Genomic DNA, 17732 nt, shown 5'->3' on the forward strand with positions numbered 1-17732 from the left:
ACTGTGGGAAGGCCATGTAGCATGATAAAAAGAGACATGTCTTTACATGGATTCAGATGCTCACTTATTAATACTATGAGGTGCCTGGCAAGTTGGTTAATTTCTTTGAATCTCACTCAGTTTCCTTTTTTGTAAAACATGGAGATTAATATACTCATAAGGTTATGACGATGATTAAATGTGATAAAGCAATTAGTACTCCTGGTACAGTCACAATAAATGTTGAAAATGAAAACAAATTCCAAAAGAAAGTAGCTTTGTGTACACCTAGTTGCATATATGTTTCCCAACCCTGGCTAGCCCCTGGTCAGGAATCATGTCTTTTAATCTCGAGTTTTCTGGAAGGTGCCAAACACGTGCTTTATTCATAACTAAGTGTGTTGAATTGCAATGTGTAGTAAGGAGGCTATCCCAAGAAAAAGAAAGGAAGGGGAAAACTGGAAACTGACTTTCATTTACTGTATACCCTTTAGGAATCCTCTTTACTCCTTAAATAGGGGTGATTACCTGTGTGCTTACAGAAGAGGAAGCGTTACAAAGGCTTATCCAAGATCCCATTGTCAGAATGACAGAAGCAGAATATTTCACCCTCTTTTTTAAGTTTAAGGGCTAAGTTCTTCGATGCCATTTTGTTGACTCTTATGGGAAAATACTAAAAATAGGAATAAATACAACATTCCTCATGTTTACTGAGATCAGTGGAACTATTTAAAGAACATCAGTCTGCTGTTTACTATCAAACAGTGTGAAGAACTCGAATTTCTAGTAGGATCACTTGATACTTAAATGTAAGAAACTTTAAAAAAAATATTTATTTATTTATGCGTACAAGAACTGGGGTACAGGCCAGAGGTACAGGGTGAGAGGATTCACCAGAGGCAGAGTGGGGAAACAGAACAGGTAGATTAACTGAAATACACTGCTGAGGGGAACAGTGGGCTGGACAGAAGAGGTCACCTCCCTTTCTGGGAACTGACCTGCAGCTGCAGTGGCTGTATATAGCTTCACAGTGTGATGCTTTAACCCCTTGTGCCACCAGGGAGGGCCCTTAAGAAGCAACTTATGTGATAGCCTTTCAATGTGAATGGCCTTTTTCTAAAAAGCACCTCTGCTGCTTGACTATTTGTTTCTTCCAGATCTTGCCCTTTCTATGACTTGCAATTGCATTTTCTTTGTACTCTTTGATGATTTTCATTTTCCTTTGACTTTTGTGTGTGTGGCCTATCCTCATTAGGCTAGAAACTCTGAGGGCCAGGATTGCACACATATATCCATATATCAGTGTCTTCCACTCCATACCACTTTAATACATCAAGTTGTTGCATTTAATCCATAAACTCTTTGCAAGGGAAGGGAACACCTTCTTTTAATTAATATTATGGAACCCCACCCATATTTTAGGTACTTTTTACTGGAGGGAAGATTTTGTTTTGGAGCAAAACAAAAATCTATGTTTTCATGATACTATATTTGAGTGGTGAAGAAAAGAGTGAATACGTATCCTCTTCAGCATCTTCCATGCTATTTTATATGGGGGGGCACTAATTAAATGCTTGTTACTTAGGGGTCTTAAGAGAGAATTCAATGGAAAAGGAACTGGATTAGAAGTAGAAATATAAAGTACTTATTAAACTGTCTTGTCATTGTTTATATATTCTTTTGTATTAGACTCCCTTATATTTAGGGATGGGATTTTACTCTCTTGTGTAATTAGTGACTATTACCATGCCTGACACATAGATGGGTTCAGTAATCTGTGTTGAATGATATCATTGTTATTTGGTACTCTGTGAACTTGGATAAACTTCTTGGGTTTTTAAATTAGTTATCTCAGCAGCAAAATGAGTTGTTACTGTCTTACAAGAAATTGTAAGGCCCTTTGCTGCCTCTAAAGCATTTCCCTCTTACCTCCTTCATAAACCTTAGCTCCTTTAAGTCTCTGCTATATCACTTTATCACCTACTATTCTGCTTTATTGTTGTCATCTAAATACCCTCTGGGCATTAGCCTTATTCAATCTTTTTAGCTCCTAGTCTTTCTCCCTTTACATTGCTACAGCTGTCATGATGCTGTATGACCTCAACCTATACTTGCACAATACTTTACAGCTCTTCTGCTTCTCTGTTCTTAAACTTCCCATCCCCCAACATATTGCTCTATCTGACCTCAATTATTCATCTCTATGTCATACTTTAGTCTCTGTCCTCATTGATAACTGTCCATTTTCAGAACCTCAAATTCAGGAAGCCCATCTTTTGTCCACTACTTCTTACTCTTCTGGGCCACATACTTCCACTCCAACACTTCCCTGACCTTAAAAAGAAGGCAATTCACCATGTCTCCCTTCCTTACCCAAACCAGGTATAATAGCCTATAATTATAATCACACCCTTGGATATCTTGGTGAATTTAATTGTCTTTCTTCCCTTCATTTGGCTTGGAGTAAAGCCAGTTTTCTGTATATTTCAAGGTTATTTCTGAACAGAGTGACATTGTTAAAGAAAAGCTGCTATCTCTATTGATTGTTCTCACTGTAATTTCATGATTACAAATCTTAAATGGCACACAACATTGCCCAACAACTTATTCCACTTCTACTGCTTTTTCTCTCTCTTAAATGATTCTTTCAAACCTTCTGCTCTTTTTTTATGCCACATTAAGTGCTAACTATCTAGCAGGTACTGTTTCAAGCTTTTTACATGTATAAGTTCATTTTATCCTCAAAATAACCCTACTATTATTATCCACATTACACATGGAGAAACTGAGGCATACAGAAGTTAAAACACTTGTCTAAGTCTACATAGTTACTACATGTATCTCAGAATTAAAACCCAAGTTCTGTGATTCTTAATACCACAAAGAAGCAAACAAATAACTCAGGGGATTTCTCTGCTCATTAACCCAATAGTCTCTGGTCTTCCTTTTGTTACAATGGATGAAGTACGCCTGCTCCTCATTCCACTGGAACTAGGCATACTCATTGGATAAAAGATAATCCCTTCAAAAAATAATACTGAGAAAACTGGAAATTCACTTGCAAAAGAATGAAATGGATGAAAGGCTCATATATAAGATCTAAAACCATAAATCTATAGAGGGAAACATAGGGAAAAGCTTCTTGAAATTGGTTTTGAATTATTTTTAGATATGGCACCTAAAGTCCCAGAAAGGCATCAAAATAAACAAGCAGGACTACATCATATAAAAAAATGTCTGCACAGCAAAGGAAACCATCAACAAAATGAAAAAGGCAATGCACAGAAGGAGAGAAAATATTTGCAAGCCAAATACCTGGTCAGGATTAATATTTTAAAAGTATAAGGAATAAAGCTCAACAGCAAAAATCAAGTAATCCAATTTAAAGGTAGACAAAGAATCTGAATAGACAGTGTTTCAAAAAAACCTATATGTACATAAGAAAAGTACTCAACATTAGTAATCATCAGGACAATGAAAATAAAAACTGAGATATTAATCCTTTCACACCTTTTAAAATGGCTATCATCAAAAAGTACAAAAGTAACAAGAACTGGAAAGAATATAGAGAAAAGAGAACACTTGTGTACTGCTGGTGAGATTATAAATTGGTACAGCCACTATGGTGATTCTCGAAAAAATAAAAATAGAATTACCACATTATCCAAGCAAACCAACTTCTGGTTTGCCAAAGGAAATGAAATTACCCCTCTAGAAGACAGCTGCACGTTCATGTTCATTGCCAATTTATTTATAATAATCAAGACACAGAATAGCTTAAGTGTTACTGAGGATTTACGAGTAAAGAAAACTTGATTACATATATATATATATATATATAATGGACTATTAATAAGAAATAATGGCATTTAGTACAAGATGCATGAAACTTGAAGGCATTATATTAAGTGAAATAAATCAAAGATAAAAATTTCATGACTGCACTAACGTGGAATCTATAAAAAAAAGTAGAATTTATAGAAACAAAGAACATACTCGTGGTTACCAAAGGTGGGCTGCTGTGGGGTGAGAGGGGGAAACAGAGTGTAGGTGGCTGAAAAGTAAATACTTGTTGCTACCAGATGAAATTAGTGTTCTGGTATGTAATGCTCAGCATGGTTACTACAATTAACAATACCAACTGTATGTTTGAAAGTTTTTATCAGTAGATCCAAAAGTTCTTATAAGTAGGTAATGAAAAAAATAACATTATTTACACAATGGAATACTAGTCAGCTATAAAAAGGAAAGCTTGCCTTTTGTAACAACATGTGTAGAAATGGAAGGGATTATGCTAAGTGAAAAGTCAGAAAGAGAAATACAAAGACTAGATGATTTCACCCATATTGGAATATAAAAAAGCAAAACAAGGGATCAGACAAAATTAAACTGAAACAAATCCTAGACATCTGAATGCAGAATTGAAGTTACCAGAAAGGGAAAGTAGGGGCCTAGAAGAGAAAGAGGTGGGAAGGGCTCAATGGACTATGGTGGAGAATAATTGGGGCTTTTGTAGTTGGTGTGATGTGGTAACAAACATCTTAAGATATATGAATCTATACCCCTAAATCATACATAAGGTTGTAAAACAAAGTTAACTCAATATAAAAAATATAATTAAAAAACTTCTCATAGCAGGAAAAAAATGTAACTGTGAAGCAATGGATATTAAGTTTGGTGGTTGTCCTGCAAAATATGCATATAAAATTATTATTTGGGGGGCCCTCCTTGGTGGCACCTCAGGCTAAAGTGCAGCACTGTAAGCTAGCTGCAGTTGCCTCTGTGTGAGTTCGATCCCCCGCCCGGAGGTGATACACATTGCATGGCAGGCCTTTCCTGACTTGCTCGCTGCTCCCCTCAGCAGTGTACTTCCTCAGTCTGCCTGTTCTGCTCCCCACTCTGTCTCTGATGAATCCTCTCACCGCCTCTGCACCTCTAGCCTGTACCCTAGTTCTGTATACATAAATAAATAAATATTTTAAAAATATTATTTTTGTAAGTCTTAAATTATGCTATATTATAGTTCAATGATACTGCAATAATTGGGGAAAAACAAACAGACCAATTTCACTATAATTTAGATCTTCACCTAATTTGATTATCAAGCACATAGGTTCTCTGTTTAGTTTCTTTCATGGTATTCTTTTTCCTGGAGTTTCTGCTGTCAGCAGAAAGGATTCACAACACACTATCTGAATAAACAAAATATTCTTTAAATCCAAAAGATAAAGATAAAAGTTAAAGAAAGCCTTTCCCTCGACCACCTGCTGTGTCTAGCTAATGCTCTACTTCTCAGTTCCCTTTTTAGCTCTTACCCTGGATACTTGCTTGACTTTTTCTGATCTTTCACATTTCATTTTAAAAACAATTTCCTGTGTGTTTCCCACCCAAATAAAGCATTCACTCATTGGCTTCTTGTTGCATTAATTTTCTTAATTTCTCTGCAAACAATATAGACATTTTGCTTGTTTAGCATTTGCTTTCCCTATAGAACTTGAGCTCTAACGTAGCAAGCACCCTGTCTGGTTCCTTCATTGTTGCATTTCCAGGATCTTGAACAGTGCCTAGGTACAGGAGGTGATCAACAAAGACTTACATTGCCCTATAAGCGCTAAGTGATCTGTCCTCACTTCTCTTACTACTTTCTCTCTGCCATAGGTCTCCGGTCCATTCTGACCTGGTGTTTCTTTACCTTGCCAAGGTCAAGATCATTGTACTTGCTAAAACCATTCTTTTCCCTTAGAAGGCCCAACCACGCCCCAACACCTGTAGCTTTCTTTAGTTCTTTCCTCAAAAGTTACTTTCTTATGCAAGCCTGCCCTCTCTGGGAATTTAAAATTGTAGGCTCTACTCTTTTTTTTTTTTTTTTTTTAAGATTTATGTATTTATGCATACAGAACTGGGGTACAGGCCAGAGGTGCAGGGGCAGTGGGAGGATTCACCAGAGACAGAGTGGGGGGCAGAACAGGCAGATTGACGAAGTACACTGCTGAGGAAGCAGCGGGCGGGTCAGGAGAGGTCTGCAGCCCCATGTGGTTCACCTCTGGGGGGGGGGGAATAATGGAACTCATGCTGAAGTGGCTTTAGTTTTTAGTGCTGTGCTTTAATCCGCTGCGCCACCAGGGAGGGCCGTAGGCTCTACTCTACCTCTTGCTTAAATTTTCTTTACAGTACTTACCAATTTTTAGTGTACTACATAATTTACTACTTACATTGTTGCTGTTTCCTTCTTCTCAGAAAGTCCCTGAATTCCCAACACCTGAAGTAGCATCTAGCACAAAACAGCAAATACTCAGTAAGGGAATGAACTCGTGTAATGAAGCATAAATGACCATCTGAGTTGAAATCTTTCGGAGGTGTAAGATAATATCACGGTTAGTAAAAGTACCTATGCCAATAAATTATCTTAACTGTAATATCCATGCTGTCATCCTTCATATTCCTGGCAGAGTCCTACACACAATGGGCTCTCAAAGAAAGCGTGTTTGAGAGGCGTGGGTCTGCGAGTCCGCAAAGAGGCTGCCGTCGATCCCGCCCTGGCCCCGCCTCTGCCCACAGAGGCCCCGCCTCCCCCATGCCGAATACCTTATAGGCGAGTGACGTCAGGTCGTTTGTTGTCATTGGCGGCTCCCAAGATGGCGTCCATCATGGAAGGGCCGCTGAGCAAATGGACTAATGTAATGAAGGGCTGGCAGTACCGTTGGTTTGTACTGGACTACAATGCAGGGTTGCTCTCCTACTACACGGTGAGTCCTCAGAAGGCAAAGTTCACAGCGCCTCCAGGGTCGCGATACCTCGGTGGACGTGGGGGGCGGGCTTTTCAGAAGCCGGGTAGAGGTTGCTAGGTTGGGGGTGCCGCCGTACTAGAGGGCTCCCTCGTAGGGGAGGGTTTTATGTCCGGCATAGCCAATGAGGGTGAAGGAGATGGTGGTAGAGCCAATAAACAGACACTGGCTGTCTGATTTATGGGTTGGGGGCAAGACGCGTTCTTTCCCCCCCTCCGACCCCCCCACCCTTGTAAGATGTGTTAGGGTCGGGAGTAGCTGTGTGTGGGCGAAAGTGGTGGAAGTCATAATTTAAATGGCATGCTTCTGCGGTTCTTACTGCTGCCCCTCCACGTTGTTACTGACTTGACAGTGCACCCCTAAGCAGTTCTACGGCCTCGCCCCTTAGCTTCGTTTCAATGATCGAAGAAGGCTGCGTTCTTGAGAGTTGTGGTCAGACCAGCTTGGCCAGGTTCCTAAGACAACTGGCCCTCGGGCAACACCAAGAGGTTGAAATAACCTCCTTTGCTGGAGGGACTGTCCTCTATTTAGCGGGAGGCAAGCGTAACCGACGCCTTAACTTTTGTGAGTCTAGGATTTTCTACACAAGAGTCTCTTGTTAGTGAGAAGAGAGGAGGCGTTGTGCGGTGTCCCCTGAAAGTTATATTCTGGGGACGATTAGTTTAGACTTAGTGTCTTTAACACGAATCAGTGGCTGAGGCACTGAATTGCTATGAATTTTATGTTCTGATTACCCCTCTTCGCCCCTCCGCCCCCGCCATCACATTAGAAATGGAAAGTGGATAGTATTAGAGAAATTAGTTCCAAAGATATTTTGTGTCAGTCTGTGAATGGTATGCAGTTAATAATAGCCAACGAGAGGGAGGACACTCCTTAAAAGAATAGAATGTTCTGAGGCTTTAGAAAATAATAGACGGTAGATGGGGAGTGGGGGGTGGGGTGGGAAATGATTATGCAAGAAGGGTTAGTGAGAGAAATGGGAACACTAATATTTATTAGTTCATTAAAAAAACATTAAATCCTCACTGTATGTTGTTATTGCTTTAAGCTAGGTGTGTGTGTGTGTGTCAAATGTGTGTGCATGTGAGCAAGACTCATCAGATATCAAGACATTCATCCATCATTCCTCTTTGGGATTTATATTCTAAATTAGTGGTTCTCTTAATTCATTTTACTAAAAATAATTCTGCGAGGTAGGTATTCCTTATTCCCTTTTTATAGTTTTTAGATTCTCTATACTGTTAAGTAATTTGCTCATGTAGTTGGTGTAATTAGGATTCCAAATTCCTTTTTTATTTTTTCCCACCAAACCTGGTTTTCATTCTAGGAACAAAAGTGTAAACTGTGAGTTACTAAAGACAGGCATGCAAGTGTAAAAATTTTTAACTTTCAACGTTCAACTATTAACTTCTTTTCTCTACATAATTCTTTTTTTTTTTTAAAGATTTATTTATTCATACAGAACTGGGGTACAGGCCAGAGATGCGGAGGGTGAGAGGATTCACCAGAGACAGAGTGGGGAGCAGAACAGGCAGATTGACGAAGTACACTGCTGAGGGGAGCAGCGGGTGGGTCAGGAGGGGTCTGCCGCGCCATGTGGTCACCTCCGGGCGGGCGGGGATCGAACTCATGCGGAAGTGGCTTTAGCTTCATAGTGCGGTGCTTTAACCCACCAGGGAGGGCCCTCTACATAATTCTTAAAGAGAAAAAAAGCCAAACCTGAATGAGATTCAAACAGATTACTCAAGATTTTCTTTAGGTATCCACTATATTCTGGAAATTCTGGAATCAGTGAAATCCCATGGTTAAGATAAATGAGTGGTAATACTGGGTTTCAGTGGGTGTGGTAATCAGAAAATTCCATGGACATGATACATCCTATTCAAAATACAGTAACTTCAATAAGTGGCACTAATTATGCCTTTTTAACAAATCCCAGATTTTTGTGGGTCTGAATGTAGGGCCGTATTGGAGAGGCCCCAAGCTCAGATTCTTGGCAGCTCTTATCCCAGACAGAAATCTTTTCCTTGTTTTTCTTTTTTTAATGTACCTTTGTTATGTCTCCTTGCTCTTTGCGTTCTGAATACCTTGGCGAATCTCTCCTTGCTTTACTGACTAAATACCAGTTTTTCATATACTTCTTTTTTCTCTTCTCCCTAATGCTTATCCTTCCTTCTGAAACTAGATTTTATAAGACATCATACTTGCCAGCGGAAGGTGGTATCATATTTCTCAGTAATGGCTATTTAAAAGTTGTTCTTCCCTCCCCACACCCCATTTTTCCTTTGTTACAGAATTTGCTTACAGGGAAGCAGCAGAAATATGTATCATCTTTTGAAAATAAAATTATATCAACTCCAAATTAAAGGAGGCCCAGTAAAGATTGCAGAGGGCAAGTGTTCACTTAACAAGAAAGTAGAACACTGAATGTTGGCAATGAGTTTTGTACATTAGGCATTGTCTCAGTACATTAGGATTGGGAAGGATTTGAAGTTCATATTAGTGCTATCTATGCATAATCTAATAACTTGGGAGTAACATCTTCAAGAATATTTTAGTTACACAGAAACAAAGCAACAAATAGCAAGTCATTCTATTTCTTGTTTCCAAAAGCACTTGACAGGAATCACTTGGGTTCTTCTTTAGCTGTCTGGTTAGAGGTTATGTTAGGTGGCCATGAAAACTGAATTAAACTGGATAGGTCTTGCTTAGAGTTACTACACTAAGGATTAAGATTATGATAATCTCAGGGTTGGGTTAGGATCCCTTGGATTGAAAGATTACCCAAACCTCACCTCATCCTGGTGTTCCTCCTTTGGACCTGAACACAGACCCACAATTGTCCTTTGGCAATGGATGTTCTTTTTACACTTCTTGTGCTTCCATACACTGAATTTTTAGTTTTAGAAAAAGAATTGAAAGTGTTTACTCTGCCTGCTACAGACACAAAGAAACTGATAATCTTTTCTTTTTTTTTTAAAGATTTACTTATTTGTGCATACAGAACTGGGGTACAGGCCAGAGGCTCATGGGCGGTGTGAGATGCTGACCACAGTGAGGCTAGTTAACACGCCCACTACCTCATGTAATTACATTTCATTATCATTGGTGTTATGGTGTTATGGTTGGAGTTACGAGGTATGCGATGCACAGGTGCACACACACACAGGAATGTTATTTGGCCATTAAAAAAAAAAACAGAGAGGGCCCTCCCTGGTGGCGCAGCAGGTTAAAGCACTGCACTGAGAAGCAAAAGCCACTTCCGCATGAGTTCGATTCCTGCCTGCTTCACCAGAGACAGAGTGGGGAACAGAACAGGCAGATCGAGGAAGTACACTGCTGAGGGGAGCAGCAGGCGGGTCAGGAGAGGTCTGCCACACCATGTGGTCACCTCCGGGGCAGGTGGGAATTGAACTCATGCGGAAGCAGCTTTAGATTCTCAGTGCTGTGCTTTAACCCACTGCGCCACCAGGGAGGGCCCGAAACTGATAATCCTTAGGAAACAGTTTAGGCAATCCTTTTCAGTCTACCTCTGTCTATTAATTATTAGAAACTTAATATAGTTCATTTGGCAAGTATTTATGACTGATTTTGTAATAGACAATGGAGTACTGGTGGCATAAGCATTAAAGAGAGATATTCTTTTATCTAGGAACCCAGTCTGTCAAAGCAGACATTTAGATGGTTAGGCATAATTTTAAAATACCATAACAAAGTTCTACAATAGAAATAGGAATTGAATGCTGTGGAAATGTTGGGGTTCAGAAGATGGGGTTTGGTGGGGGTTCTCAGAAAGAGTACAGTAGACATTCCCATTCATCAGCACACCACAAGTATATTGAGGAAAGAGGAAAAGGGGAAAGGTGCTTGCATAGACACAGTTGGACAGACTTAAAAGACAAGAACTGCATTTTCCAGAATAGGGGTGTTCTTTTATAGTGTTGTTTGATGGAATTATTGTGGGAATTACTGTCTTGGGTCAGATTGGGCTGGTATTCTAAGATTTGCCCCTATGGCTGCTAATCTTTTCTGACTCCTTCAGTTTCCTGTAAACTTCCATAGCCAATTTAAGATTCATTAATCATTCCTACCTATACCCATGGTGTTTGTCCTTGTGAGACCTTCCATCTGAGATTTTTCTATTTTGAGATTGTATGAGGAACATTACCTGGAAAAGTTCAGAGGAACATAAGAGCCAATAATTAAAGGATAAAGAGAAGAAGGGTATTTTGGCCAGTGGGAACTATGTACTAATTGGAAAGTTTGAGAGCAGAGGATACATTAAATATGGAGAATTTCTGAGAGAATTTCTGAGAGCAGTAAAGGTATGTATGGAACGTAACAGAAGACTGAATCCAAAAGATATTTGGAACCATAGGCCATGCCTGTGGATGAAGGTTTATTAGATTATAGTGTGCAAAATTAGTTGAATTTTTATTATTAAATGAGATATTCATATAAATTTGGGAATACTGTGTGACCACCCAACTATTTATATGAGTCACAATCTCAGGGGATGATGAGAAAGGAAAGAAAATTGAAAGGATTAGATATGTGAGGAGTTGAAAGGTAAAAAAGTTAGTGGAGGTCATGCCTTTAGTTAATAATTTATCAAGTGTTACTGAGTACATCAAGTTTGTTGGGCATTAAGCTAGGAAGAGAGGTTGAAATGGTAAATAAAGTGAAAATCATCCATGTACTCAGGATGTAAAGAGTCTACTGGGGGGCACAGTAAGCTGTGATGGGGAAAATTATTGAGTGTTTGGGGGGTACACTGAAGGGCTACCTGGCTCAGTCTTGGAGGGTAAATAATGGTTTCCTTAAGCAGTTTCACTATAACCTGAATGATGAATAGAGGCTAACCACTGTCAGCAGAGAGAAAAAACTAGTTGAGATAATGGGAATAAATGTTTTGGGAAGAGGCAAGAATAATGAGCTTATCAGTCTTGGAGCTTGGACTGTGAAATGAGCTGGAGATAAGCTAGAGTCAAATAATAAAAAAGTTTCTTGATAAACCTTACTAAGAATTTGAACTTTACCCCCAAGGCAGCAGAAAGTTGTTCAAGTGAATAAAATGAATTCTTGTTACCTAACTGATGTCCAGTCTTTCCTTGATACACCTGTCAACTCTTTCCTTTTCCATTGAAACTAAGTTATAATCGTAATAATTTGCTAATGGCATCAGAATATCCATCCAGTTTCCTTGGATATTTCAAGTACCTCTCCATTTCCAGCTGTTTTATTTGAGTCACAATTCCAAAAGAGTCCACACAAATTTTTTGGGTCTCTTTTAATTTTCTAAGTCCACCTTCCATCTCTTTTCTTTGCCATTTATTTGTTGAAGAAACCAAATCATTTGCTCTGTAGAACTTTCCAAACTCTGTAATTTGCTGATAACATCCTTTTTAAAACATGTTCCTTTATCCTCTGCATTTCCTATGTACTGATACATTGGAGCTAAATGCTTAATCAATTCACTTTTTGTTTCTTTTGGGCAAGAATGTATCGCATTTGGAACACATCACATCATGACATGTCTCTATGATTTTAAAATTCAACAGTAAGTTCAGGTGAAATCTGTATTCTTTAAAGAATTCTTAGGTTACAGAGAAATAATTCAGGAAAGCATACTGACAAGACTTAGTGAATTGACTTGTTATGAGTGAAAGGTGTGGGGAAAGTCTGATGACATCCAGGTTTTTGGTTTGACCCAGATGACTGATTACAGAGCAGATAGGAAGAACAATGTTGAGCTTGATATAAAGATGTCATATAGTCTAGAGTTTAGGACAAAAATCTGAGAGCAGATAATTGCTAGCTTTACACATATGGAAAGTTAAGAGAATAAGAAGAATTAGAACGTTTTGAATAGAATAGTAAAAACACCATTGGATTAATTGTCTATTGCTTTGTAACAAATTATCCAAGAATTTAAGGGCTTAAAACAGTAAACATTATCTCATTGTTTTCATGGGTTGGTACTTTAGGAGTGACTTAACTGGGTGGCTCACACTGAAAGTCTCTCATGAAGATGTGTTCAAGACATGGCTAGTGTTGCAGTTCTCTGAAAGGCTTGACTGGAACTGGAAGATTTCCTTCCAAGATGACTCACTTGCACAGCTGCTGAAAGAAAGCCTTATTTTCTTGCTGAGTTGGAAGTGGCCTTAGTTCCTCCTCACCAGCTCAACTGGGTTTCAGGAGTGTCATCATTACAGGGTATCTGGCTTCACCCAGAGCAGATAATCCAAGTAAGCAAGGAGAAAACAGCAATGATTTTTGTCAACTAAATTGAGAATATCACTTCCACCCTCTTCTGTTTAATAGAAACAAATAATTTCAGTTTGTACTCATGGGGGGTGGAGATTTTAGGGATGGGGAGTGGAGTTAGGCTCCGCCTTTTAAAAGGCTTTCAAGGAATCTGGAAAGACTTAAACCAGCACACTCACATACAGTGGACTGGCAGAGGAAAATAAAAAAAAAAAAACCCTCCCCAGGAAGATGAGAAGGGATAGAGCTATAAGAAGAAAACAGAAGGTGGTGGCAGTCAAGGTGAAATAGTGAGTTAGCTTAAATACTGCTGAAAGGATTAAATTGGTGAAATCTTAAAATATACCCATTGACCCCTTCAAATTGAACATAGTGATGCCCTTAGTGAGAGTGGTTTTTATGGAGTAGTGGGTGTGGAAGGCAGATTGGAGTGTTTTGAAGAATACATATAGGAGGCAAAAAATGAAGTAAGTGTGGGGCTCTCCTGGTGGCACAACAGGTTAAAGCACCGCATTATGAAGCTCTCCAAAACCACTACAACACAAATTCAATCCCCCGCCAGGGAGCTGACCCCCATGACGTGGCAGACCTCTCTGGACCCTCCCACTGTTCCCCTCAGCAGTGGTGTATTTCAGTCAATCTGCCTGTTCTGCTCTGGTGAATCCTTTCTCTGGCCTGTACTCCAGTTCTGTAAGCATAAACAAATAAATCTTTAAAAAAAATAAAATAAGTGTGTACATTGTTCAAGGTATTTCATTGTGAAAGAGGCAGAAAGGATTATGGAATTAAGGGCAAGGGCTTCTAAAATAGGAGTACACTTAATTGTTGCAAAGCTGGGAAGCAGTGAGGTTAGAGTCAAGGTTTGAATATAGTAAAGATTTAGATGAATAACCTTGGGAACTTGACAGAAAAATATAGGGTGAGTTAAAAGTTAATCAGATTGTGTGTAGAATTAGTTGAGATTATAAAATGATTTATTTTGGGTAATTATTACCTAAAATGTTTAATTTGTAACATTTTGGGGAAAAAAGTGTTTTGTAACATTTTGGGGAAAAAAGTGAATTAATAAGTTATCAGGGTCACTCTGGGTATTTGTGAAAGAAGTCACTAGAGAAATCTTAAGTTCTTTGCTATTACATGTTAACTAAAAGAAATTCAGTGGCTTTATATTTCAAAACCACACCCAGTCAAAATACTTTTAAGTGTTGGGGACTCCCTAATGGCTCAGGTGTTAAAAGTTTCAGTTCTATCAAGCCAGTGCCAGCCACTGTGGCATGAGTTAGACAAGCTATTACCAGACACTGTGGCAGGAGTTTGATCCTGGTATGGCAGACCTCCAGTGTCTCTCCCAATGCTCAGTGTATTTCAGTGGGTTCACCTGTTCTGCTCCTCACTGTCTCTGGTAAATACTCTCACTTCCCCTCCCTTCTATCCCACACCCCCATTCTTGTATCTATAAGTAAATAAAATCTTTTAAAATATACTTTTAAGTGTTATTTGACAGTCCTTAGCGATGTCTAGAAGATATTAAAAATCTGCTATCAGGTCCCTCCCTGATGGTGCACTTGAGTTAAAGCACAGTGCTGTGAAGCTAGCCACATATGCCTTAGCATGATTTGATCCCCAGCCAGGGAGGTGACCCACATGACGCAGCAGACCTCTCCTGTGTTGCCCACTGCTCTCCTCAGCAGTGTACTTCATCAATCTGACTGTTCTGCTTCCCACTCTTGTCTCCGGTGAATCCTCTCACCACCCCTGCACCTCTAGCCTGTACCCTACTTCTGTAGGGATAAGTAAATAAATCTTTGTTAAAAATCTGCTGTCAAATTCTTGGACCTCAGGTTTTTAAAGAGCTTATATCATGCAAAGATGTAAAAGAGGTAATTTCAGTTTCTCCTAGAAGATAGCCATAGTACATACAAACAATTAAAAGTGAGTTTTTACACTATTGAATACATCATACGTAGTTTTTATTTTTTAATGAAATACAACTTGATTGATTGTGTAGAATTGAGATATAGGTCTGTGGAGATGGGGATGGTGGTGAGAGGACAGAATGGGGAACAGAATAGGTGGACCTATTGAAATACACATTGCTAAGGCGAGCAGCAAGTCAAATGGAAAGGTCTGCTGCATCATGTGTGGGTTATCTCCCTGGCTAGAGATGGAACTCAGGCAGTAGCAGTGATAGTGCTATCTTAACCACTAGGCCATTAGGGAGGCCCCAAATGTGGTATTTATTAAGCCTACTTGCTACATATTATCCAAATGTAATAAAATAACTTTACAGTTGTAAGGAACAAAAGAAAAATGGTATCTAATCTAAATGCTCTGAAAACAAAAAAACCTCCAAAGATAGTTGAGTTGTGTGGATGAGATGAAGTGGAAAATTTTATATTATTTGCTTTCCTTGAATACTCTAGTCAGTCTTGATTTTTCCCTGTTGCAATTCTCTTGAGCCTTGCTTATAATTCTTTTGATCATTTAATCATTTTGACATTGACTATAACTAGCTAGCCACATCACTTGTGCACTCTTTATCTGTATAGCAAGCTTGCAGTCTCCTGAGTACTGAGTATAATCCTCAAACCCGACAATATGGCATATTGTTCTTACTGTGAATGGAATGTCGAAGACCCTTCAGACTTGAGAAGGCAGTTTTGGAATTGTCACTAATATTTCCTTCTATGGTTTGCAAAATACACTCATAGCAAGTACGCATGAACTTTCTTTGTCTTATGTAAAACCCAGTTGAGTTTATATTAACAACACATGTTGTAGATTATCCAGATTCTGTAGAACTATGTTTGATCTTTTACCTAGAGTGTCATATAAGATAAGCAGTCTACTCTTGATTCTTTTTTGCAAGTAACTTTTTTGATGATAGTAATTTGTGGAAGGATAGAAAGAAGATCTATTCTTTAACTGACATTCCATGTGACAGTTAGATTAGGGTTAGATTTTTTTAAAGAGGTGCATAATCCCAAATTAAAATATGCGCAGGTGTTATTATCTATTAAGTATTGAGTTCCTTTTTTCTGTTTAAAGAGAAAAATGGCCAAACCAGCCAATTGTTTTCCTTCTGATTTGCTTTATTATAAACAATTACATTTTTAGTGTCTTCCTTTAAAAAAGAAGAATTAGTCTTTTTGCAATTATGAATTTAAGTGGTACATAGAGTCATATAAGTGGACTCATATTCAAGGAACCTATATTGAGATATTCATAATCAGTTTTTTTCCCAGTCACATGAAAATGTTTAGATTATTCTGAAAACTGATTTCTATTTCTTGGAGTTTTGTTACTGTCTTCATGTTAATATTGTCCTTTTGGGCCCTCCCTGATGGTGCAGCAGTACTGCAAGTTAGCCACAGCCGCTTCAGTGCAAGTTCCATCCCCCGCCCAGAAGGTGACACATGACACTGCACCAGACCTCTCCAGTCTTCATTGGTGGCTCCCCTCAGCAGTGTACTTCAGTCACTCTGCCTGTTCTGCTCCCAGAGTAGTCTCTGGTGAATCTTCTCACTGCCCCTGCATCTCTGACCTGTACCCTAGTTCTGTATACATACTTAAATAAATCTTTTAAAAAAAATACATTGTCCATTTGTTTCATGTATTTTATTTTACCACTATTATAGCACAGATAGGTCAGTAAAATAGTGGAAATCTAGTTGCTTTTTCTTTCTGACCACTATTTCTGTAATGTCTCTTCTCTTTCCTTTGTCACTGGTAGAAGATAGCACATTTCCCAGAGACAGAGGAGTTCATTTAGTGGGACTCCTTGTACCCTAGCCATTAATATATCTACTTTCTTCCCTGTCCATCATAGTGGAAGAGGAATCCTTCTGGGTTCCGCATTTCATCTCACATTTTTCAACACCATTGCTCTATTTTTCTTCTTCCCCAACCCTCCATTTATCTTTTAACTTCCTTTGTTCTTTGAGAATATTTATTTTGCAGTGTAACAAGTAAACATCTTAGTTATAAATTTCATATAGATAGTTAAATAAAATTTGGGGTTGCCTTTTTCTCCTTGGATTTTGTATATGTTTCTGGTTCTTGGACTGTTCTTACCCCAGGGGTATAGTGTGTCTGATTCCTGTTTTACACATCTTCATTCATGTCACTACTCAGAGAAGGCTTTCTGAAGCCCATCTGAAGTAGATCTTACTCTCAATCACTATCACCATGATTCTTTTTTATTTTTCCATGGCATTTATTAACTGCTGAGATTGCTTTATTGTTATTTTAAAATAATGTGTGTATGTATGTATACATGTATACATCTACATACACACATGTATACATATACATACACACACAGAGAGAGACACTCATACACACACACACACACACACACACATATCAGATCTTATTTATTTATACATACAGAACTGGGGTATAGGCCAGAGGCACAGTGATGGTGAGAGGATTCACCAGAGACAGAGTGGGGAGCAGAACAGACAGACTGAGGAAGTGCACCGCTGAGGGAAGCAGTGGGTGGTCAGGAGAGTCTGCTGTGCCATATGGATCACCTCCAGGGCTGGGTATCAAACTCATGCTAAAGTGGCTTTAGCTTCTTAGTGCTGTGCTTTAATCACTGCACCACCAGGGAGGGTCCAAGTATATATATATATATATATTTTAAATTTATTTATTTATATGTACAAAACGGGTGTAGTCCAGAGGTGAGGGTGGTAA

The 17732-nt window shown here is 38.8% G+C and overlaps 1 protein-coding gene and 1 long non-coding RNA gene across 8 annotated transcripts in view; one reads left to right on the forward strand and one right to left on the reverse strand.

Annotated features, from left to right (window-relative positions):
• Window positions 1-6647, reverse strand: part of LOC105853393 — a 47266-nt gene extending 40619 nt beyond the window's left edge. The window contains exon 1 of one of the 2 annotated variants that reach the window (XR_001145233.1): window positions 6565-6647. This is a non-coding gene — a long non-coding RNA (uncharacterized LOC105853393). The remainder of the gene's footprint in view (window positions 1-6564) is intronic. The other variant, XR_001145234.1, reaches the window with a different exon arrangement.
• Window positions 6565-17732, forward strand: part of OSBPL9 (oxysterol binding protein-like 9) — a 120224-nt gene continuing 109056 nt past the window's right edge. For 3 of the 6 annotated variants that reach the window (XM_004678996.2, XM_004678997.2, XM_004678998.2), the window contains exon 1: window positions 6571-6725. In XM_004678996.2, coding sequence (XP_004679053.1) covers window positions 6615-6725 — 111 coding nt within the window. In that variant the 5' untranslated portion in view covers window positions 6571-6614. Of the gene's footprint in view, window positions 6726-17732 lie in introns of all 6 variants that reach the window. The other 3 variants (XM_004679002.2, XM_012722258.1, XM_012722259.1) reach the window with 3 other exon arrangements.

Source organism: Condylura cristata, unplaced genomic scaffold (genome assembly GCF_000260355.1).
Source record: "Condylura cristata isolate star-nosed mole 26May11 unplaced genomic scaffold, ConCri1.0 scaffold00008, whole genome shotgun sequence".
Classification (NCBI taxonomy): Eukaryota; Metazoa; Chordata; class Mammalia; order Eulipotyphla; family Talpidae; genus Condylura; species Condylura cristata.